The 24767-nt window shown below is 36.5% G+C and overlaps 1 protein-coding gene across 1 annotated transcript; it reads left to right on the top strand.

Annotated features, from left to right (window-relative positions):
- Window positions 1-404: 404 nt before the first annotated feature.
- On the top strand, window positions 405-24475 carry LOC142975261 (cilia- and flagella-associated protein 44). Its single transcript, XM_076118001.1, has 42 exons — window positions 405-438; window positions 811-955; window positions 1264-1426; window positions 2851-3005; window positions 3613-3776; window positions 4018-4148; window positions 4262-4366; window positions 4573-4722; window positions 4967-5026; window positions 5144-5386; window positions 6101-6277; window positions 6663-6854; window positions 7138-7280; window positions 7612-7736; window positions 9981-10161; window positions 10715-10880; window positions 11169-11272; window positions 11358-11463; window positions 11596-11768; window positions 12065-12274; window positions 12549-12659; window positions 12949-13117; window positions 13427-13600; window positions 13902-14099; window positions 17024-17162; window positions 17352-17451; window positions 17602-17704; window positions 17854-17973; window positions 18306-18504; window positions 18750-18909; window positions 19056-19194; window positions 19439-19641; window positions 19931-20159; window positions 20597-20701; window positions 20812-20919; window positions 21132-21286; window positions 21776-21925; window positions 22217-22358; window positions 22803-22962; window positions 23145-23258; window positions 23342-23556; window positions 23990-24475. Exons 1-42 carry the CDS (start codon window positions 405-407, stop codon window positions 24221-24223), a joined length of 6354 nt encoding a protein of 2117 aa, XP_075974116.1. The 3' UTR covers window positions 24224-24475.
- The last annotated feature ends 292 nt before the right edge of the window (window positions 24476-24767 follow it).

The raw sequence follows: 24767 nt of genomic DNA, 5'->3' as shown, positions 1-24767 counted from the left end.
CAAGAATAAATAGATGTAGAAGAGTAAGTATTATATTTCCTTTAAACAATTATTTTATATTATATAAATAAAATTATATAATAGAGGTAAACCACTAAAGCTTTATCTAACCGGCAATAAAAAGTATAATGTCGGAATCGTGTAATGTCTTACTATTGAAAACCATGCCTATTATAGACTGAAACGCGCTTTACGAGAAAATTGCCGCGCAGGTTGGTAGCGCCAATTTTAATTTCAAAATGGTATCTTGGTTACGGATTTATTTATGATTGATAAAATAGGTTTTGAAGTCAGCATAGTCACTACTTCATTTATTCTTCTTTAGGATATTATAATACAACATTATTATTAATTAGTTTCGGTTTTTGTTAATAAGTAAAAATTTGGAATTAAAATAAATAAATATGGCAGATCCCGAAGATGAATACTTTGGAGAAGGTAAGATTTTTCAGCGTTTCTTAACAAATTACTAAATTCATCGAAATGGGCGAACGATTAGGAACCTATCTTCTCATTAGATGTCTAATAATAATCTTTGCATCAAAGATATTTACAAACTTGATAAACGATTAAAATCCCTACTACAGTTAATATAGAGCAGGCACTTAATTACTTATTAACTTGCTAACATTTATTTTCTTTTTAAGTCTTCGAATATGAAAGTTAAATAATATAATCTAATGAAATACATGATATATGTAGCACGTAGTACAGTCACCGCACCATGAGCTTATTAACACCGACCACGGTGTGAGTAGGTACAATAAATATACAATACTCATTATCTTCTTCGTATATTTTTTGAAGAAGGTGAAGAAGAAGAGGAATATGAAGAAGAAGCAGAGGAACATGTAGAAGAGGAGTCTATACTCACAGAATACGACCCGGACGATTTTGTCTCGGGCGCAGTCACTTCGTTCGAGTCGACTATACCGTTCGATTTGTTTGAATTCGAGTATCCTTTACATTGAAATGGTTTATTCGTTATACCTACTAATAGTTTAGACCCCACGTCTGTACCGCTTAGCCTGCTTTCATACGTTCGATTACTTGGGCCGATATAGGTATTCTTTATACATTTATAGCAGAAATACCAATTATGTGCCGATTGGTGGTTGGTGGTTTTCATACCTGAGTATTATTATAAAAACCAGCGCGTTTGCCCCCATAAAATACTTATTAGTGAACCTTGATTGCAGCTCTATTTTTATCAGCAATTTGCTGGTTTTTTGAGCTCTTCTAGTTTTCCTGAACAAAACAAAGATATTCTTACGGTTACGACTGCCACAAGTACTTCAATCTATGCGCGTGCGACGAGCTAGTCGTATGCTATGCGGCCGGGAGCATCATCACGTTCCTTGATGTTAAAACTAAACAGAAATGGTTCCGGAGAAGCACCACAGGTGGCTCCGTTGGATGTATCACGGTAATTATTAAAATAAATATTTTAGTCCATTGAAATGTTACAATTTGAGGGCCGAATATTGCATTTCTTAGAGGACGCAATTTTATTTTTGGGACATGTAGGGGGGGTCAATAGAAGCTTAACTTGAAGTTTGTGGGGTCGCCACCCTTGTCCCCCGGCCGCCATCTTGGAAAAGGGGTGGAAACACTTTTTTGGCTATATCTTGGAAACTATGCGTCTTACAATAAAATTGTTAAAGCATAATTTGTAGCAAATTATTTTGTCTACAAATATGTTGAATAACTTTTTGTCCTAAATTAACAATTAAAGAAGTTATAAGCAAAATAGTGATTTTTTTTTACAAAAATTTTCTTTCCGAATCCGGTCTATTTCGGAGCCCTGTTACTGAGTTTCTAATTAATGAAATAAAAAAAAATATAGGGCTAAATTTTCCTCGCAAAATTATCTACAAGATTGGTCCGAGTTAATTTTTTTTAATATATTCATATCAGTTTAGCCTTTTTTCCAAACTATGTTGGAGTCGGCTTCCAGTTTCACCAGATGCAGCTGAATACCAGTGTTTTACTTGGAGTGACTGCCTGTCTGACCTCCACAACCCATTTACCTGGGATATAAAACGATACCCCTCGTTAAGACTGGTTGCCAGACTTTCAAACTTCTGAGTACTGTTAACGACTGTCAAATATCTTCGAAAATGACAGCTGGGACCCACAATTTAACGTCCCTTCCGAAATAGGGAGGAACTCGATATGTGTAAGATGGTCACCCATCCACCAAACAACCTCGGCAAGCGTAGCTTAACCCCAGAGACCCATCCGCGCGGCTGTCGCTAAAAAAAGTTATAGAGCAATAAAGAAAATAACTATAAAAAAAATTGCACTTTTCGGCTTATAACTTCTTTAATTGTTAATTTAGGACAAAAAGTTATTCAACATATTTGTAGACAAAATAATTTGCTACAAATTATGCCTTTACAATTTTATTGCAAGACGCATAGTTTCCGAGATATAGCGAAAAAAGCGTTTCCACCCCCTTTTCCAAGATGGCGGCCGCAGGACAAGGGTGGCGACCCCACAAACTTCAAGTTAAGCTTCTATTGACCTCCCCTACATGTTCCAAAAATAAAATTGCGTCCTCTAATAAATGTAAATCTCATGTAACATTTCAATGGACTATTTAGATTGTTAAAAAATTGCTCCGGAATAAAATGGAGTCGACAAACACTCTACTTAGTATTGTCGGCGGTTACTGACCCTGGTCAAAAGGTCACACCAGACAAAGAGGCTTTGATTCTCAAGAAAAGTTCTAAGTTCTATACTCATTTACTTTGTACCTATAATATGCAAACCGATTGTCGTCATAGCAGCGACGTCAAGCTAAATCTTTGTCTGAGAATAATATTTCAAGAGATGTTTTATTTCCAGTCATACAGAAAAGATCCAAACTATCGCATAGCAATAGCAGAAGGCAGGGAAGGTGATCGAGAACCATTGATACTGCTGTACAATTGGCCGCAGATGGACATAGACGCAGTACTACGCGATGGCACTACTAACGCATACTCTATCTTAGACTTCAGGTAATCAAGTATTTGCCTAAGATTGTACCCAAATCCATACATTGGTTACCCCCGATTTCTGAGGTACATTTAGCGGTAGTCTATCTTTTCAATAGCGGGTTTTTTATATGAGTTTAAACGCTATTGAGCAGATAAACTACCACTAAATGTAGTTCAGAAACCGGGGGTTGGTGGAAGGTTCTCTTGTGATAGTACCTACTCAATGACATGTTATTCTTATGCCTGCAACATTTTCCCCTACGCTTTAAAATCTGTAAAAGGCTGGAAGATAGTTATTACACGCATTTTGTTACTTACATTAAATCTATACTAATATTATAAAGCTGAAGAGTTTGTTTGTTTGTTTGAACGCGCTAATCTCAGAAACTACTGGTCCGATTTGAAAAAATTCTTTCAGTGTTAGACAGCCCATTTATCAAGGAAGGCTATAGGCTATATATCATCACGCTACGACCAATAGGAGCAGAGTACCAGTGAAAAATGTTACAAAAACGGGGAAAATTATGATTCTCTTACGTGACGCAAGCGAAGTTGCGCGGGTCAGCTAGTAAAAAATAAATGTCAAAGTTTCTAGTGTATTATCCTAAGCAACATTGTACTTTTGCAGTCCGGACGGTGAATTATTGGCATCTGTGGGCAGGGAGCCAGACTACAACCTTACCATTTGGAACTGGAAACGACATAAGATTTTACTGCGTACGAGCGCGTTCACCTATGACGTCAACGCTGTTATGTTTTCGCCCTACTGTCCTGGGCAACTAACTACTGCAGGTTTTGTTTTTATGTCAAAGCTAGACTCCAAAAAATGTGTTAGGAAATAGTACTTTTTAATATTAAACGTCGTTTTTGAAACCCTATAGTGCGGAAAGAGTTATCCTAGAAAGTGATGTATTTTATAAATTTGGAACATCATTTTCATGAGCTTTTACAAGAGCTCCTACTTTTCATAGCAAAGAACCTTGCCGTATAGGACGTTCTAAGGTCCCTCATTAAAACGTTACTATAATTTTAGGAGCTGCCCATGTAAAGTTTTGGAAAATGGCTGAAACATTCACTGGTCTTAAGCTAAAAGGCGAATTGGGTAGATTCGGCAAAACAGAAATTTGCGACGTTCTTGGAGTTTATCCAATGCCCGATGAAAAGGTTACGAATTTATTATGTGGTCCATATAATTAATAGAGTGGAACATTATGAACGATGTCTCAAGAAGAAACAAAGTTACTTACGAGATAAGTTTTGTTCTCAATGCATTGCAGGTTTTGACTGGATGCGAATGGGGAAACGTCTTAGTGTGGGAAGCTGGTCTTGTGAAGGTAGAAGTAACTCGGAAGGGAAGAAAAACTTGTCATCAAGCCCCTGTTGTAAGTAATTTTTGGAAAGGGGACAATAACTCCATATCTACATGATTTTTTTCTTAAATGCGTATTTAAGCGCTCCTGACTATGACGTTTAATTTCTATTTTCGCTTTACTTTAACTGAACTGCAGTAGACTTCTAGCTGTCGATAATTTATTGGAACCCGTTTAATTTAAAGGCCATTTTTCCGAAATTTTGCTTTCTATTTCAGATTCAATTTATGTTAAGTCCGGCCGGAGACGAAGTGACGACTATAGCTCGAGATGGTTGTGTGCGAGCGTGGTACTGGGACACCGTGGAACAAGCTGATCCACCTGAAGAAGACCCATACGTCGAACTGAACCCTGTGGCTGAGACTTGCGTGCGTATTTCTTCCTTCCTTGGTTAAAAGACAGTTAATAAATATAGGAATTGATCTTGGACTGACGACTTATGTGACTTTTCTCAACTATGCATTCAACCGATCTATCACTCTTACATTTAAGTTAAGATAATTTCAACCACGTAAACTATAAATTTTATTATAACGTTTCGCTATGAACCGTATACATACGTAAGTACTTATAAGAGTTTTGGACACCTTATTCTATGATTTCTTTTTGCAGGTACCCGGCTGCCAAATCATGTGTCTCAAACATCAAAAAGATATGTATTGGTATGCTCAAGTAAGTACTTGTTAAACATTTTATTCCAGTAATAATGTCTCAGTTGGGTTTCCATGTTATTTTACCGCTGTAAGTATCGCGCTCTACATCAAAATGCATCCATACATCTTTTTCTAGGACGGCAACGGAGGAATATGGACAGTAGAGCTAGAAATAGACAAACTGGAGTGCAACCATCAGAAAGTGATCACGTGTCATGCGGGAGGTGTTGTTGCTATGGCAGCGTTGAGAACTCATCCTTTACTGATCACTGCGGGGGAAGACGGAGCTCTCCATGCTTATAATACTGATAATCATAAACTTCTAGCACGATATCATTTCCAGACGCCTGTGACTTGCATGTTCTATCCGCCGCTGGATGTGAGTGGATTATTTAATAAACATATCTATTCAATTAATAACTTAGTGCTTTGATAGACGATCGCAAAGACAGTGATGAAAAGTTTATCGAAATCTTGAGGATATCCTTCTAGATTAGACCTTGGTTTAAGTGAAATGTAGCAGTAAATGACATTTAGCGCCATTTTAACAGATTTTAGGTTACTCGTAAAATATAACTAACTTCAATTATCTCCAAAGCGAGGTTCTTTAAAACAGCCCATATTTTTCACTATTTATTTAGACCACTTGTTAACTCTAATACGCATATAGCGATGGCCTCTATCTAGATATCGGAAAATGCCGCGCAATTTTCCACGCAGTATTTAATAATGTGCTACGGTATCCGTGCTTGATTCCATAATTTATATTGCAAATTCTTAACGTGTTATTGGAAAATCGTATGGGGTTCATCTGCGGTCATGTGGTGAATAATATCACTTTAATCAACTGGCTTACTCTTGACAGAAATAAATTCGAATTCGATTTTGATAAACTTTATTTTAAAGTGATAGTGATAATTGGATTGTTAAATTTTGATTATTTTCATTTTAAACCAGTGTTTGAACACGCGCTAGTTTGGAATTTAAAAGTACGATTTGACTTTGCTCGAATATGATTCAATCGAATTTGATTTGAATTCTATCGGGAGTATAAGCCCACACGGCAGTTTCTAATAAGTTTTATTTAATACAGATGGATGCTACATCGAATATAATAATAGTTGGTTTCGCTGATGGTATAATGCGAACGTTACTGCTACACCCGGAAAGACTGGAGCGACAGAAAAGCTTGATCGACATTCGTGTGCACTCAGCTCTTACCATACACAGTGAAGACTCTGTTAATGCTGATTGTATTGACTTGATTTCGGTAACATTGTTCATATTTCCATTGTTACTTTTATCATTACTTTAGTAAAAGTTTGTTTCAAGTGTCTAAGTGCTGAATATAGCAGTACTCTTTCATCGAGACGGTATACAAAGATACCGACTAGAGGCAGACAAGATGCCAGACTGTCAGCTTTACGATAGTCTGCGGCCGCGACTTTATACTACGGGCAATCACTCAGAATTTCTTGGCAAGAACTGAAATTCGAAACTGAAAACTACAGAAAGCAGTCCGAATAAAGTGGTTATACATTTTTGTACAGTCAATGGGCTAATTTGTGTTAGTCTTTACTTTGTGAAATAAGGCATATTATACTAACAGAATCGATCTCGTCCACAAATAATTTGTCATGTATTTTATCTTCCAGCTCCTGAAGCCTCACTCAAAGTCTCTAACCCAAATATCGATCAACCATCAACGCACATTATTAGTGACGTGTGGAGAAGACAGTACTATATTCATGTACAAACTCACGCTATCAACTCCATTCTCTTTGGAGAGGCTCGGCTTTATTGAAACACCTAATAATATAGCTTATATGACTTGGAAACCTGATGAGGTACAAAACTTTCATCTATTAAATGATTTTCTTTGTTAAAAGAAAAAAGAAACTTAACCGGACTGCTACAGATGTGTATAAAGCAAGACTTTAACTTAAACTGTTATGAATAAAAGCAGAAATCATCAAGAATAACCGCAGCAAAGCTCAACTTTACTTGCTTTCCTCTTATTATTCAGAGCAGTACGTAGTTCTTGTGTAAGCTGCTGAATGATAAACGATAAAATATAGTAGCATTGGTACCCTTATATTTATTTACTCGAATTCACTTTTTACTTTCAAGGAACACGTAATATTACTGTGCGGACAAGTTGGTCTGGTGATGGAAGCTGTGCTGCCGCAACTTGAGGTTCGGGTGTACTCCGAAATAACCACCTTCACTCTGCAGTTCGAGTCTTATAAGGAAACTTTGGTGAAGAAGCATTAGTAAGTACATATTTGTATCGAAGTAGAGTCATACTCTTATGACGGTCTAAAACAAATTTATTTCACTATCTTTGCTTGTGTTATACGGCCAAATTACTTTGTATGCGTGAGTAAAGTAGCCAAGCCGCTGCGAGGAAAGCGGAAAATTAAAACAAGAGACTAATACCGTGTAATGATGGAGACGTACCTAACAACGCCGAGTTACTGTGTTCTTCTTCTTGTCGCTGTTTTCAGACAAATAAAGTTATTTTGCCCGTATTATGACACAAAATCACTTAATATGTATCAACGATTGTAATAAATTATTTATTACGGTTTTTTATGTAATCAGCATGCGCCGAAGACCGTTCCCAACAGAAGAGGATCTTGCCAGCTTGGACGAAGAGGCGTTGAAAGCTAAGGGCGATGCCGATGATGAGGATGAAGAAGATGAGTGGCTGGGAGAAATACAACTAAGTAAGTTGTTTTGTACACCGAGGAACGTATTAAACAGATTTTTAATATGAAAACCGTCTCAGTGGTTTAGGCAGTCTGGCAGATTCCCGAATCGGACAAAAGGCTAACCCTGTCAGATTTAGATCAATTTGAAAGCCCCTTATCCCACGGAACTAGCATTGAAGTAAAAATATTATAGTCGCTTAATGCCGTCTATCTAATCTATCTAATCAGCCCGTATCCACCCACTGTTGAGTATAGGCCTCCCCCTCAGCACGCCACTTTATACGGCCCTCCGCTTGTCTAATCAATTTCGGCCCTACACATTTAACTATGTTGTCCGACCATCTAGTAACAGGCCTTCCTCGAGACCTTCGCCCATTCCATTGCCGCCATTCAGAGATTGCTTTGGTCCACCTTTCGTCTTCTAGTCTTGCCGCTTACATTAATAAACTAGTCCCAAAAATTAAGGGATATAAAAAAAGAATCCAAATTTTTGGGTGATTTTCAACAAGCTGTTACTCCGAGGAAAATGGTCGTACAGAAAAAATAAAAAAAACAAATTGTAGCTTCAAGTGTCTAGTTTTTAGATATGACCATGAAAATTTTTTGTCATGGCCAGGTCTGGAGAAATCCTACGAAAACTACCAAAAAAAAATTTTTCAAAATTTTTTCCCTCCTAAAAAAAGGTCCACGGGCTTCAAAAAAATTTTTTTGATTCTTTCGTTCTAAAGTTCTTTTAGAAAAATTAATCTTCTTTAATTTGCCGTAATCAAAAAGCCTGTACGACGATTCGCCACGGAGTGATCGTCAATCAAAGCAAAAAAGTTATTTTTGACTTTGATATTCAATAACTCCGGAAATAATGATCGTACAGGAAATCAAAGGAGGGTTTTGAAAACTGCACAATATTCCCTATAAGAAAATGTAAACATCTTTTAAGAAAATATTTTTATTTGAATTGTAAACTTTGACTGAAAAAAAGACAAAAATTCGCGAAATTAAGGATATTTGGATAACTTGGTATAACTTTGGATAAAATGGATGAACGAAGGATATCGTCGGTAATTTTTCAACCTCAAAGTGTCCCCTAAAATCCCTCAAAAATTCAAAGCGCTGCGATTTTTTTTTCATTGTGCCCCGAAGCTTCAAATTCTTTGTTGTTGCAAAAATCACCATTGTGAGCAATTTTGTGGTTTTTATTCATTTTTGTAATAATTTTTTTTTTTCTCTCTAAAATCTTTATTTTTTCGATTAAAAAGCAAATCGCAAAACGAGAGATCGTCTATCGCTGCCATGAAGTCAAAATCGAGATTCGTCAGTCCATAAGACACTGGTCCACTGTCTACGACCCCACTCGTGATGGTCATGCACATAAGCCAATCGGGCTCGACGATGTCGTGGAGTGAGCATAGGCACGCAATTTGCTTTTTAATCGAAAAAATAAAGATTTTAGAGAGAAAAAAAATTTTTATTAAAAAAATGAATAAAAATCACAAAATTGCTCACAATGGTGATTTTTGCAACAACAAAGAATTTGAAGCTTCGGGGCACAATGAAAAAAAAATCGCAGCGCTTTGAATTTTTGAGGGATTTTAGGGGACACTTTGAGGTTGAAAAATTACCGACGATATCCTTCGTTCATCCATTTTATCCAAAGTTCTACCAAGTTATCCAAATATCCTTAATTTCGCGAATTTTTGTCTTTTTTTCAGTCCGAGTTTTCAATTCAAAAAAAAATATTTTCTTAAAAGATGTTTACATTTTCTTATAGGGAATATTGTGCAGTTTTCAAAACCCTCCTTTGATTTCCTGTACGATCATTATTTCCGGAGTTATTAAATATCAAAGTCAAAAATAACTTTTTTGCTTTGATTGACGATTACTCCGTGGCGAATCGTTGTACAGGCTTTTTGAATACGGCAAATTAAAGAAGATTAAATTTTCTAAAAGAACTTTAGAACGAAAGAATCAAAAAAATTTTTTTGAAGCCCGTGGACCTTTTTTTAGGAGGGAAAAAATTTGGAAAAATTTTTTTTTGGTAGTTTTCGTAGGATTTCTCCAGACCTGGCCATGACAAAAAATTTTCATGATCATATCTAAAAACAAGACACTTGAAGCTACAATTTGTTTTTTTTATTTTTTCTGTACGACCATTTTCCTCGGAGTTACAGCTTGTTGAAAATCACCCAATAATTTGGATTATTTTTTTATATCCCTTAATTTTTGGGACTAGTGTATAAAATACCTGTGTCAATATTTTAGTTGAAAGTGAAAGCATGTTGGGTACGACGATCACTTGGGCGGAGTACTGCGAGCAAGGAGTGTGGGTGATACAGCAAGGCACCGGCTCCTTGTTTCTCATACAGCCGGGCGTTAGCAAGATACTCAAGTACGCCCCTATCCCCGGCGCTTGGTGCGATGACATCTCCTCTTTGAGATTTTTGTAAGACATCTGTTTAATATTAATTAAGTAAATTTCAGTTATTTGCATCCACGGATAAGTAACAACAGTTAATATCTAAAATGATTATTGTTGATCAGATAAAATTCGATGAAAACTATTTTTTTTTTTTGCCGTATATCTATAAGACAAGAATTGTCAACAATCCAAATCACTAATTTCTATAAAAAGTTGAAAAACAGATTTCTTTATGCTCTGTACAATTTACTTCAAACCTTATAAAATTCTCACATCTATACTAATATTATAAAGCTGAAGAGTTTGTTTGTTTGTTTGTTTGAACGCGCTAATCTCGGGAACTATTGGTCCGATTTGAAAAATTATTTCAGTGTTAGATAGCCCATTTATCGAGGAAGGCTATAGGCTATATATCATCACGCTACGACCAATAGAAGCAGAGTACCAGTGAAAAATGTTACAAAAACGGGGAAAATTATGATTTTCTTATGTGACACAAGCGAAGTTGCGCGGGTCAGCTAGTTATTTATAGGTAGGAAATTGATTGATTTGGGCCTTCCTTTTAACCTTACCCCAGATGCGAGGACCGTTACCTAGTGGTAGGAACCAATACTGGGTATATACGAGTATTTCGTATGCCTACTGAAGAGGAAGACTCACCGGAAACACATTATATGGTCTGGATGTTGGCGCAGCAAAAATTGCTCAAGAAACTTAAGGGCAGACGCTTAGCGAAGGAAGAAGTAAGTAATAATATAGCTAGTGAGGTAATAAAATGCGTTATTTACGTTCAAGCAAGACAAATAAGGACTAGTGGCAACAGATCAGCATAACCGGCTTTATACGGACGTTAGACAAGACAGTTCCTTATCCTAACATTTTCTTTGAAATATCATAGCGCAATGATTTTTCTGTGTATTCACCTATCGGATAATTTGTGCTGTCGGAAAGCAGTATTCCGTTTTTCTATTACTTTCTGTTAAGCACTACGGGTTCAATAATGTCATCGTTAATGTTTCGTGTTATTTCAGAAACAACCGATTCCACGAATAGACTTTGCTGATAACTATTACTTACCGATGCATGATCGTTACACCGGCGCTATTACCTGTTTCGAGTTCAGCACCGATGGAACGTAAGAAATATTTATAAAGCTTTAAAAACATGTTTCCGTTAAATAGTATTTTATTGTGATTCTTTTATTCCTTTTTTTGTCGCAGACGTCTGTATACCTGCGGTTCCGATGGGAACATATTCTCTTTCAACATCAACTTTCCTGAGCCGTTGTTTCCGCAGCCAAAAATGCCACCAATATCAGATATACCTGTATGTATAAATATTTTCCTTTTTACGATTAATTTTCACTACCACTTGAAAATAAGTGTCAGATAATCTTCCCCATAAAATAATTCGTCGTTTAGTATTTGTATCAATCACATTTTGCTTCTATAACTACAGAAAATAGGAAAAGTGAAAGAGCCAAGTACAATAGAAGGCGAGCTGATGTCTCACGAACAGCTGAAACAGAAAGAGGAATATGATAAGATGATGGCCATTGCTAACGCACACAAGAAACGAGTGCGAGACCAACTGGCCGAGCTCTCTGTTGAATATCATAAACTTATCAAAGCGTAAGTATAAAGTTTTTTGAAATAGTATTATTATTTTTTATTTTAAGAGTATTTCAAGTGAAATAGATTTTGAAATGGTGAGAGAAATGTTAACTAGAAATAGAACAATAAAGAGTAACAAAACGTGAACATACTAAAATAAAGTAACCCTTCTGTTAACGTTTGTCTTGAAATATCGAAGGTGAAACTCTTTGTATACTTTTGAGGAAAACAGATACTTTGTGATTGTGATTAAAGCTGAATGGCTTGCACAAGGTTTCCAAGGCTCTACCAAAAATGTTATCTTTTTGTCACAGAAACCGCGCTCTACCAGCGTCTCAACAAATAGATGTGACTCTAGACCCTCGTCCACTGATGGTGCAAGAACAAGAGCTGGACGTAGCTAAAGCGTTGACTAAACGTAAACTAGCTCATCAGCTAGAAGCCTCCGACTTAGCGCTACATAAGATGTACTCGAGAAACATTATACAGTTGGATGTGTTCCCCTTCACGTTGAGAGCTATAAGGTTAGACTCGTTGATTTTCTGGTGCATTTGTATTTTTTTATGTATTGCAACTTATGATGGTAAAAAGGCAAACAGCAAATGGTTTTTTAAAGATGTCTGAAAGCCGAGTCCCAAAAATATCCATACCTGCCTTTCTACTGAAAATTTGTATTAGAAATTGTAAATGCTGAATTCTCAGTCACTTATATTCACTCAGTCATTTCTTAGTATACCTAATATTTAGTCTAATATACAGGACAGACGAATTATTTACTGTCGTTCTACAATATTGCAGAGACCCCGCTGTAATGATTCGCCCTCTACGTCAAAAAAATCTATCTAAAGACTTCGCTTCGCAACTTGAAGAAGTTCATGCTAAAATGGCTGAGGCTGCTCTTCGCGGAAGGTACCAAATGAATAAATCTCATTGTCATCTAGTTCATCGTTCACCATGGTGTTTCTGGTTATAATGCTTGTGTGTTTTTTAAAATAATCATGGTTTTAAACAATTTCATGCTGCTAGGGATATGAATTTATTAGAAATGGCCGAAGCTGTATTGAAGTAAGTGAATATCCAGATTTTCTACAGGCTTGCACTCATTTTAATTTTAAAAAAAATACAAATAACAATCATATCAAAATTAACATCTGCTTTAAATGTTTACTATAAATAAATTTTCTTCGTGTACGAACAGACGTACAGAATCAGCGGTCCGTCGTACGGGAGTGAGGAAGACATCGTATGGACCGCCGCGTGTAGCGTCGTTCTTGCTCGGTCTGCCCGCGCGACCACCACACCCGCTCAAGAAAGCGCTTAGGAATTACTACGAGCGCGTGAACAGACATCATCTACAGCTGATTGAGGTTTTACAAATTTACTTACTTATTCGCTGTATTATTCTGTAATATTCGGAGCTAAGGTCATTAATTATTACGCTCTTGGACACACACCGCACAATTTTATTGGTAAGTAACGAAAATTTATAGATTTACATAATAAGACCGAGATATCACTGAGATTCTTCCGAGAAAAAATACTTTACCCAGAAAAATCGTATTTATGCGACGTCACATAAAACAATATTAGCACTTGACCAAAACAAAAAACAATATTCGTTTTATATAAGACATCCTATAATCTAGAATAATTCAATGGAATAAACATTAATACAGTGGCAAGAGCATGTATGCCGCAAGCCAGACCCGAACGCCATGCCACCCGGTGCGGCTGAAGCGCTGAAGGAAGCAGAGGCTTCCATCGGGAACAGGCTGCTCAAGACGCAAGGAGACTACGTCGCTCCACCTGGACATAACACGCAGCTACGTGTCTGTCTTACTAGAGAAGAGGTACGCTCAGACACGATCAGATTTTTTAAGTAGAATTATATATTACTTTAGAAACGTTGTGCCTGATCTCTAGCCAAAAAATATCGAAAAATAGGAGACGGAACTACAATAGTTAAATGTCCTTCCTTTCGTCAAAGTATTTGTAACTGCATGAAAAAAATATTTTAATTCTAAAATACTCGTGTTTATCCTCCAATGACTACCACCGCTTTTTTTAAGGCCCAGTGAAAACGAAATATCTGGAAACACTACGTTTAGTTAATTAAGCTCTTTGCTTTATTAATGTCCTTAATTTCGTCAGATTTATAACAATAAACGTGAGTTCAACGAAAAAGTGCTTCAACTGCGTCAACATAAACTGAAGATGGTGGCGTACATGAAGCAGATCGGTGAACGTCTATCTGAAATACGAGTAGAGATACCGGCCAAACTTGCTAAGACTGCGCCACCTATACCCGAGATTGATGAAGAACTGGAATTTCCTGAAAAACATCTAGAGGTTTGTTAAACAAATATACTATTGAAATATATTAACTGTTTCTCCTTATAAGTTAAAAACAGAGGGTTTGTCTTAATACGCGAGAGTATATATGCTTGACAGTTGACACAGAAAAAGCTGTTACAAAAGTATCCTGATTTTCCTTACACGATATTTTAACTTTGACCTAAATTGACTCTTAAAAAAGCTTATTGTGGATTCTATTGGTTAATTTAATACATATTTTAAAATACTTGCAATAATCCTTCCATTTTTAATTTCGTATATCTAGTAAACACGCATATTTAAAAAAATATTTTGCAAGCAAACCATAATAATACCATAATTCCGTTTAGGAGCATAAAGTCAAAAGCGCGAAATGACAAATGATCGCAAATGGTCAAAAGCGCAGAATGTCAAAGGCGCAGAATGTCAAAGGCGCAGAATGTCAAAAGCGCAGAATGTCAAAAGCGCAGAATGTCAAAGGCGCAGAATGTCAAAAGCGTACATAGTCAAAAGCGCGTAATGTCAAAGGCGCACAATGTCAAAAATCATGGGGAGTCAGACTCGCGTTACTTTATGGGCCATGAAATAAAAACATATATTCAAATCAACAAAAAAATATTTATTTTTAATCTAAACGAAATATACACACATTTATTATTCCCTTATGTCTCATTAATATAAATCATCAAATTCAAAGTCAGCTTCTATCTTCTAGTTAGTGACACAGTGGCAACTAACAAATGTAAACATTCTTTAATAATCATAATAATTAGAAGGGGAAAATAATTGTGTTTTTACTTTTTCAAGATAAGTTGTAAAAATATATTTTTTTTTAGAAATTCTGGAATTGTAATTAATTTTTGATCAATTTTTTTTAAGTAACGTCTGTATCTTCTATCAAAATCAATATCACATTGTTTTCTTTTATTTTTTGGAGGAGAGTTGAATAGTGAATATGTTATTCTTCTATCCCAATATTTTGCTTCTCGCCGAAGTTTATGTATAAATAAATAAAAGTTAGGCTTTTTTGGGATTCTTTTGTTAACACGGTGGTGCCAGCCCTCAAGAGCATTCGTAGTTCTATGTCGTTGTTCAGCTACGCTTAATGTACTTGCTGATTGTTTAGGATACCAGGTATTTTCAAAATAAACTCGGAACTTTCTCATTTCTCGTGAGTCTGGTGCAGTATGTAGTATATGTTGCCATGTTTCGTGTATCCGGTTTGCAGGTAAAAGAGGAAGTATGGCGCACATCCTGGTTGTAGTTCTGCCTTCTTTCGATTTATTTAGCTTTAATTTTTTTGACATCCTCCACACAGCATCACTGTAATGGTGATAGCAGCCGGAAATTTGTACCGAAGGAAAAACATTTGATGCAGCGTTTAGAATACCTGTTTCATAATCGGATTTAAAAGTTACCATTTTAACACTTAGTTTATTTTTAAGGATATTAAACAATCGTTCATATATTGCCTGAGTTTTATTAATTAAAAGAGCATATGCAACTGGAACAATATTGGTATGAACCTCACTGGAGCCAATATCATAGTGGATTGTAAACAGTTGATAGTAAGGTTTCGGAGTACATTTGAAGGTACCATCTGCATAATATTCTCCAGGTTTCTTCATAATTTTCTTTGATATAGCTGTAGCAAACAGTAATATTTCGTGGTCCTGATGTATCAAGAATTCACTTCTTAAAGCTTCAGGTATAGTAATGGATTCTGGATTTTTGTGACTTAATGTATCTGTACATAAATACTTTTTGCGAGCACGACGCAAAGAATCTTTAAAAGATTTGTAAGTAATACCAAGGTCTTGACCGCTCTTTTCCATTATATCATGATTTGTATTTTCAACAATTTTTTGAATAGGTCCAAGATTTGTACATACAGCTTTTTTTAAAATCTGTTTCTGTTTCAGCACTTCATTATCTAATTGGTCCGGTTGACATGTATGAAGAATAGATTCTCTCAATAGTTTTTTACTGTTATTTTCCGTAGTAACTGAAGCATTACATACATTTCGTCGCACACATCTCCATAAAATGGTTCCACTCTTGTTCGTTACATTTTTCGTATACCTATAACCACCACGTAGTAGTGCCAAGTTACCCTTCTGATTTGTAACTATCTCAAATTCTTGATCATCCATCACAAACTGTGAATATATGTGTAGCAGTAATGTTTTATACTAGTTTACAATAACGATTCACTATATATTATTAAATTGTAATATATAACTGTAATCTTTATACTTTCTCACGTAATACAACACACCTCCTAAACAAAAAACTTGTCTCATTTGACAAGTCACAAACTTTTTTGAAACTACCCTCTAATAGTATAATTTATAATGAAATAACAGATTACGTTCCATTCTATCAAAACGATGTATTTTATTATGCTAATATTATGAAATACCAGGAAAATATTGAAGATGAGATAGTAATGAGGAAAAGTCAGCAATTATTAATTACAAGTACAATTAACATAATTTATTTAAACATACCTATAGTTTGGTATCTTTGAATAAGGGAAAGTAGTTAATTACCTATATTAACCACTATTTTCATATATAACATATTAATCTCGTTTGTCTCACTAATGCATAATAAAAATTTGTGTATATTTCGTTTAGATTAAAAATAAATATTTTTTTGTTGATTTGAATATATGTTTTTATTTCATGGCCCATAAAGTAACGCGAGTCTGACTCCCCATGATTTTTGACATTGTGCGCCTTTGACATTACGCGCTTTTGACTATGTACGCTTTTGACATTCTGCGCCTTTGACATTCTGCGCTTTTGACATTCTGCGCTTTTGACATTCTGCGCCTTTGACATTCTGCGCCTTTGACATTCTGCGCTTTTGACCATTTGCGATCATTTGTCATTTCGCGCTTTTGACTTTATGCTCCTAAACGCCATAATTCATAGGTAAAACCAAAACCGATAGCAGTCCAGCAACGAATGACAAAGAAGATACAACAAGCGCAAGAACGCAGGAAATCTGTTCTTAGTCCATTTGCATCGAGGGTGCGACCACCACGAGTCAATAAATTTGTGCCCATTACCGGTAATATACATTTTTCTTCTTTTAGTAAAAACAGCTTAATATTGTATCAGTGAAATTTTGACAATAAATACCAAGAATATACTATGTGCATTGTGCATTGTGCCTAATTTACTGACTTAAGTGAATGCTTCCTAAGTGCATTTTTTATGGCGAGATGATTTTAATAAAGTTTTCGTTTTTATGTTTTAGAATCTCGCCCCTTGGCGGCTTCTTGGGAGCTGTTAAAAGCAAGACAGGATCAGGAATCTACACCTCTAGAAATAGAATTAAGAGAAAGACGTATAGAAAGGTATCTTTCATCATTCAATAAAAACTAAGCACAAATAATAACATGACATCGTTTTAATTTTTTAAGAATTGAAATGTCACAGCGTTTTTCGGTCATAATAGGTTTTCATAAATCTAAGTAATACATTTAATGTATTTGCAATTTTCTTAGGCATTTATACGAGCAGGATATATTGCTAGTGGAAGCAGATACGGCAGTTCAACAATTCGACTCTCGTCTGCGACAGTTGCAAAGAGAACGCATAAGAGTGCAGGTAACACAATAACATACAATTTATACTTAAACAATAATAATACCAGTAGCAGAGCTCTCCAACGATTAATTAATATTTACCATTTACTATCCAAGAGGTAGGTTCTTCCTTGTTTCAGATAACTTGTTAATGAATTAAGTTTCTTTCAGGAGAGGAACCAGTTGCTCGAACTCCATCTGTATCAATTGCACAGAGAAATGAACGTGCTTAACCGTTTTGAAGCTCATGAAGATCGGTTGGCTGAAAGAGTTTATACCAAGTTGATGCAGGTGATATGATACATGGATTGTAAATCTACTCGTTACTTTTATAGTACGACAACTTTGTAAAGCGCTTTGGCGTGCATCATTTATCTAGATTGTAGTAAATAAATCTGTGTATTTCCAAAACAAAGTAGGCTGCATCAGTCACGCCACCGTCGACTATGAAAGCCTGCGGGTTGCTGATGTTTTACATTTTGTGTAACTGCGCTTGCCGGGAACTACACATACAAGGATCTCTATATACCGAGTTGCTGGACAGAGGACGATAGAAATGTTTTATGATGCGCATATAACTTAAAATTGGTCTAACGAGAGTCAAAAACCTGTTGCAACTGTAGGTCAAAGCAGTGCAAGACCAAATCGATGACTGCGAGCATCGCATCGAAGAACATTTGTCTGAAAAGGTAGTTCTAGGCGAGAGTTGCCAAGAACTTCAAAGGCAATTTAAGAAATTGGTACAAGACAACAAGTTTGCTGACTTCTTGCGTAGGATATTCAAGAAGAAGTACCGACCACCACGAGATCGTGATGATGATGGTAAGATCATAAGTGCAACTTTCCAATGTTATTACTTGCTTTTCATCTTTGTTCTTTATCTCTCTCTCTTCCGACATATGCAGTATGTAATTATGTCTTGTAAATCTAAACTACTTCATATTATAATATACTTACAACAAAATCTCCCGCGAGCGGTCCACTGTGCAAAAGCTAGTTTATTGTAACGTTATAGGGAAAAACAGTTTTTTTTTTATAATGAAATCAAAATCCATTTTACCTTACAGAATCATCGGAATCGGAATCTTCTGAATCGTCAAGCGAGGAAGAAGAGGAGGGGAGCTTGGACAGTCGTGACATTGGTCCCATTCGTCTTGACCCCAATATTTGTCCCGAAGGATGCGAGAGGGAAATTTACGACAAGACATATGAGTTGAGGAATACTAGGTAAAATATGAACCGTTTTTGTTCGACGTCGTTATATACAACTCTTATGGTTACTAGTTTTTTAAACTGACTTTAAATATTTGTTAGAATGAATGTTATCATTTAAGTGGTCGGTTTTAAGGTTTTTTGTTCTTTTCTATTCGCAGACACAAACACGAACAAGACATGATGGAGAAAGACAAAATGGTGGACATGCTGCGCCGTGATATCGAAAATCATAATAAGTTCAAACGCAAGCTTTCCGTGCAACTCGACACTAGGAAGAATGATCTCAAAGAGTTTATGGTAGGTAAGGTTTTTTAAAGAAATGATTGTTTTATCCTATCTAATATTTAATCTAAATGTTTCCTAAAAGACACTTTCCTCATAAATGCTACACTTTTTGCATTTATTTTTACAAGACTAATATGTTTCAATGCTTCAAATATTTATTTAAATATTATTCTAAAAAGGGTTTTATTAAAACTTTGATACTTATCTAAAACCGTATTTAAGTAAGTTTCTTTATTGGCGTTATAATTGTGTACAGATGGAAAAGCAGAGTTGTATGAACGACGTGGAGCAGGTGGTTGTGTTGAGATACGATCAGATCAGAGCATCAGCGATCCGCGGATGTACTGGTCCTCTAGGACTATCGCAGACCGTCGTGTTCCCTGAGGCTCTGCTTGCCAGACTAAGGCGACGAGTGCTCGAACTTCAAGATGAGATTAAACAACAGAAGCTCCGGCAGAAGTAAGGATATTTATCCATTCATAGTTCTACAATTTCAAGTAAAATTTTATTTTTTTGTTCATGATTTTATTTGAATCAGGGCACGTCTTATTGTGTCACCCTAGCACGTCTTATCGTTTGCTTGCTAACAAAGATCCAATAGTAATAATAGTTATTGTTGTTTTTAAACGTTGTATTATAACTTTTTAATTCTAACCGCACATAAGACCCGTTATGCATCGTTGTATTATACAAAGGTCGAGTTGGATATCGTTCTTTTAGTAACGCAATGGGTCATGTTACTGTGCAGAGTAAACCGCACTCACTTGTTCCGCATGAACGTGGACTTACGCGCCATGGAGCAGCGCGCGGCGGAGCTCCGGGCACAGATGCGCGACGTGCTCACGCGCAAGCTGGGCCGCCCGCGCCGCGTCGACAAGACGCTGGACGACCTGCTGCGCCAGATGGCGCGCAGACACAAGTTCAACCACACGCACGGCATCGTGCCGCAGATCACCGCACAAGTGCGCACTTGGAAGGTAAGTCTCCCTTTTGTATTTAACGAAAATACTATTTGACATCGGTATTACAGATTAAACGATAACATTGGCCGTCTTTGCTCACACACTATTTCACGCATGATACAACATAGCGCGTGAAAGAGCGCGTGTATATAGGGTGTACAAGGGGAAAGGAGAGACCGCGACCGAGGCACGCTGCACTCATCTGTGTAGCCCGCGAAGAAAATTGCGAGCGTAGAGCGCGCCGTCTTTCACGTGCGTAATCCTGTACGCTCCTAAGAACGCGCGATAAAGAGTGTGTAAAGGGGGCTATTGAGCTCAATCCAAAACTCCAATTCCTTCGATGCCTGCCGAATAGCCACCGTAACGGTTGGCAGCTGAACTGTCAAATAGTCACTGTTTTCACTAAAACAAAAAAGAGTATAGTTTCTTATCATAAAATACTATTGCTTCAGCATCGTTACAGTGAATTGGAGAAGAAATACCTCCAAGCTCTAAATGTTCACTCGGATCGCCTTCGTCTTGCTGCTGCTATTCAAGCTGATATCCTGCCACAGAAGGTAACTTTGAATTCAATTTGGCGTCTATTTTCTATATTCCTTTCATTAACTCCTGTTTTCCTATAAAAAACTAATGCTCTGTTAACTACTATGTAAATACGCATTACTAGGCTCCAAAAGACCCTGGCAAGATGGCAGGTGGGTATGACCCAGAGGACTACGAACGTGATGTAATGCGATTGCGCATTGTTCGCGCTCAGCAAAAACACCAGATACAGGTAAAATTCATTATATCTCCATATACCTACTTTAAAACATCTAAGTATTAACAATAACCGCTTCGTAAATTATTACTATAAAAAAATATGTCAAGAAAAGATAGGACAAGGAAAAACAGTTAAGTTGTGTTAAAGTTATCGGGACTTCAAATCTCTACCAACAACTTGTAAATATCGGAAATATAAAAGCTTATTGCACCATATTTTATTAGCAACTGAACGAAGAGATAGAAGGGCTCCGTTTCAAGCCGATATCTCAACGAGAGATACCGCCCACGTGGTCCCCTCCGACGTCTGAAGCTTCTGACATATACCTGTACATGGCGCCGCGTAGCATGAGGCAAAGGAGGAAGAAATACTTTCCCATGTAAGTTATAGCCATGAAAGTTCACAAGCTTCGTGGGAGGGTCATTGGATCCGCTTCGGCAACTTGCGAAATATTAGGCCGGGGAAAAGTCTTTTCCGATTATAATATGTATGAACTTGTAATAAAATATTTTCTCTACACATAAAAGCTCGATATTTGGGTACCTCACGAGCTCGCTGAAAGAAACCTAATGAACCGTGTACTCATTTGTGATTCTTGAAGCCAAAGAGATTTTATTACAAGTTCATACATACTATAATGCGAAAATACTTTTTCCCCGACCTAATATAAAATTTGAGATTATTTGTCAAACAGGGGTGATTTTAAACTAAGCCGTTTTTGGCGCGGAGTTGTTTCACTTTACTTTCTTTGCTCTCTTCTATAACACTTTAAAGATAATGCCGTATCGACAAAAGAATTAGATGTGAGACTACTCTTTTTATTTCGACTAGTAGGACCTTTTTCATAATTTGCTTATACCGTACACAGAACACCACTGGCATCACAAACGAACGTGGTGTGTGATATAAACATAATGAAGCTGTTGTACGACACGCTGGACACAATGCGTGTGACTAGGGATGATGCACAGGAACTACTTAAAGACGTCAACGCCAAACTACCCGATATTATCTCTGGGTAAGTTGTGCACCTGCCATTAATCCACCGGTATCAGCAATAGTCAGTATTGTTCGTCTTTTCTCTATAACTATGAGATGCTTGTATAGTTCTCTTTTCTTTTTTTGGGAGAGTTGTCCTACTCCTGCATTCTAAGTTTGTATTGTTTCACATTATTGTAGCTTTTACTAAAATTTGCTCAAATTTAGACACGTATAACCATGATCTTGAGTTGCCGCAAGACCACATAAACATGTACACTGATGCAGCTTATGCATTATGTCTAACTAATATTTACTGGGTGTTATACAGAGTGAGTTCTCGATATGAAGTCGTAGACAGCTTAGTACGTAAATGGCTGCTGAAACACGGTGGTGACCCAAGCCAATATAAGAAGCAAACGAAAGCCTTTGATGCATTAGCAGCCCTGACTGATCGCCTTGTTCGACAACATGTAAGTTTATTTTTTCTTTAGAGAGTTTCGGTGAAATTGTCTCTGTACAAAGAGGATTTATCTATTTGAATATCGGCTAAAATAATAGTATAATCACTTTCACAAATCTAGACGCAGATAAAATTCAAGGATATTTATTGATAACGTCATTGTCGCTACTCTAAATAAATTATGCTACACGTGTGTTGTATCGGAAATATGATGACCTTGCGTTAACTACCAATAAATTATCAATGCACTATATGTACTGAGTACTGTGTCATAAATCTCATTTAAAAAATAACTCCTTAAAACAGTTAGTATTAGGTTGTCATTTACATATTTGACGACAATTACCGAATCGATACTCGACGTCATGACTAGGTACCTACTCCTAGTTCATGTTCATAAAGTCCCGTTTCTTATACCTACCTACCTACTAAAGATAATTTATATAATCAACAGATAGACCACATGGAAAGTATGGGGATGAAGGGTATGTCGACAGTGCTAGCAAGTCTGGAGACTGCATTAAAGCAGGTGTCTGATGTTCGCATGCCCCTAAACCAGCGCATCGGGCCGGCCATCGCGGCAATGTTACACGCCGCTGACTTAAGCTATGTTGGTCAGTTGTTACGAGTACTTATTAAAACATATTTTATGTGTCATAAAGCAATGCTAATGCTAGTTATCAATGTAAAGCCGCAACGTAACTTGAAAATTCAGATTGTCAAATGATCAAAATTATACATTTTGTATAGGTACTCTTAGAAAGATTGTATATGTTACTTTTGATATGAATTGCAGAGACTCCAGAGACTATGGCGTCGCTGGTGAAGTCACTCGTAGACGACCAGCATCCGTTAACTCGAGAATCTCTTGAGCGTATCGCTTCCTTCGAGATAGTAGAGGATATGAAAGGTTTGCCAGATCACTGTTCAGCTCATTAGTATAAAAATTAAAAAAGTGGAGTGTCTGGATTATACTTAACACTTATTTTACAGATTGCGGTATTAATCTCCCAGAAGCAGACATGACACATATCGCACAAATGGCTATCAATAGTTTGAAAGCGCAAATTTTAGATCCAGAAGAAGCTACAGAATTACGAGAAAAAGTTGAAGAGGCTCTCAAAACTGTGCAAATAAAGAAACCCGGTCAGGAAGATAAATCTGACCAAGCCTCTATACGTCCTGAGAGATCTTCTAAAGGAGAACACGTACGAAATGCTTGAATTGTATAATTTGACTTATTTTTGTTTCCTTTCTTTTTGGTTTTCTGTTTGTTTATGGTTTTCTCTTTTTATTGTTTTTACCTTTTTTATATTTTGTAGCATAAATAAAGTGTGAAACACACAGACAGCGAGAACGAGTGGGGTCGATTGCAACGCGTGAGTCGCACTGTTTAATACCTTTACAGTTTACACTCGTTTACCACATCGGCAGGGGCGTACAGTTCTACACCAGCAGTACTTGTGGAAATAGCACACAATCGAAACCCGAACCTAACGATTACATTACAATATTACACATAAAAAAAATGCCTGCTGTAGGAACATGGTTATAATACTTACTCCGGTGCCGACCGTGTACCTCCCGTAACTGCTCATTCTGAATGTTACACTCAATAATCTTACTTAACAATTTTTGCAGGATACTGTACTGTCTCTACCCAAGTCAATCTTAAGCCGGGCGTCAACAGGTACGGTCAGATCCCAGAAGGACCCAACCGAACAACATAGCGCTTTGCAAATACAGGGATCTGATATTGATACTCGGTCTATCCAGACTCCTTCACGATCTAAACACTCCGGAGTACATATTACGCTACCGACTTCTGATGAGCAACGGAAGCTTGATGAGCCTGATGACACTGAGCCTGCATAATATTTCTTTGAGTTATTAATTATATATTTAACTAAGTATATAGGAAGCAACGTTTAAGAATGGCTTCCAAAGCTTATATGAAGATATTTTAATTTTATTTTTAAGAAGTTCTAAAACCTGACTTCAACTTCAATGTAATACATTTTTTTGTTTATTATTTCAGAGTTATTCTCTATCTAAGATAATTCATTATAGCAAGCTCTCTTATATTGTTTCTTAATTTTATCTATAAATAAATAACTTATTCACTAATATCTCTAATTCTTTACCCACCTATGTAATCGACCCAACACCTGTGACTGATTAACTCAATAGGTCTACCTGTCACAAGCTTGGTGGACTTTGTTGCAAAGATACTCTCTGTTTACGGAATTTAAATATATAAATATTAATATTAGGTAGGGCCTAGGAGATAGGTCTGAACTACCTATAAAAGGTATTAATATTTCTTTACTTTTATCAATATTTATTTTACTGGCAATTATTTACTACTGCTACAGATTAAAATAATGTTTAGCCGTCTGTGGTCTCCGAAGAATTTATG

The sequence above is a fragment of the Anticarsia gemmatalis genome, chromosome 9 (assembly GCF_050436995.1).
Source record: "Anticarsia gemmatalis isolate Benzon Research Colony breed Stoneville strain chromosome 9, ilAntGemm2 primary, whole genome shotgun sequence".
Lineage (NCBI taxonomy): Eukaryota > Metazoa > Arthropoda > Insecta > Lepidoptera > Erebidae > Anticarsia > Anticarsia gemmatalis.
The sequence above is the reverse complement of the archived record's forward strand: the minus strand, read 5'-3'. Positions and strand labels throughout refer to the sequence as shown.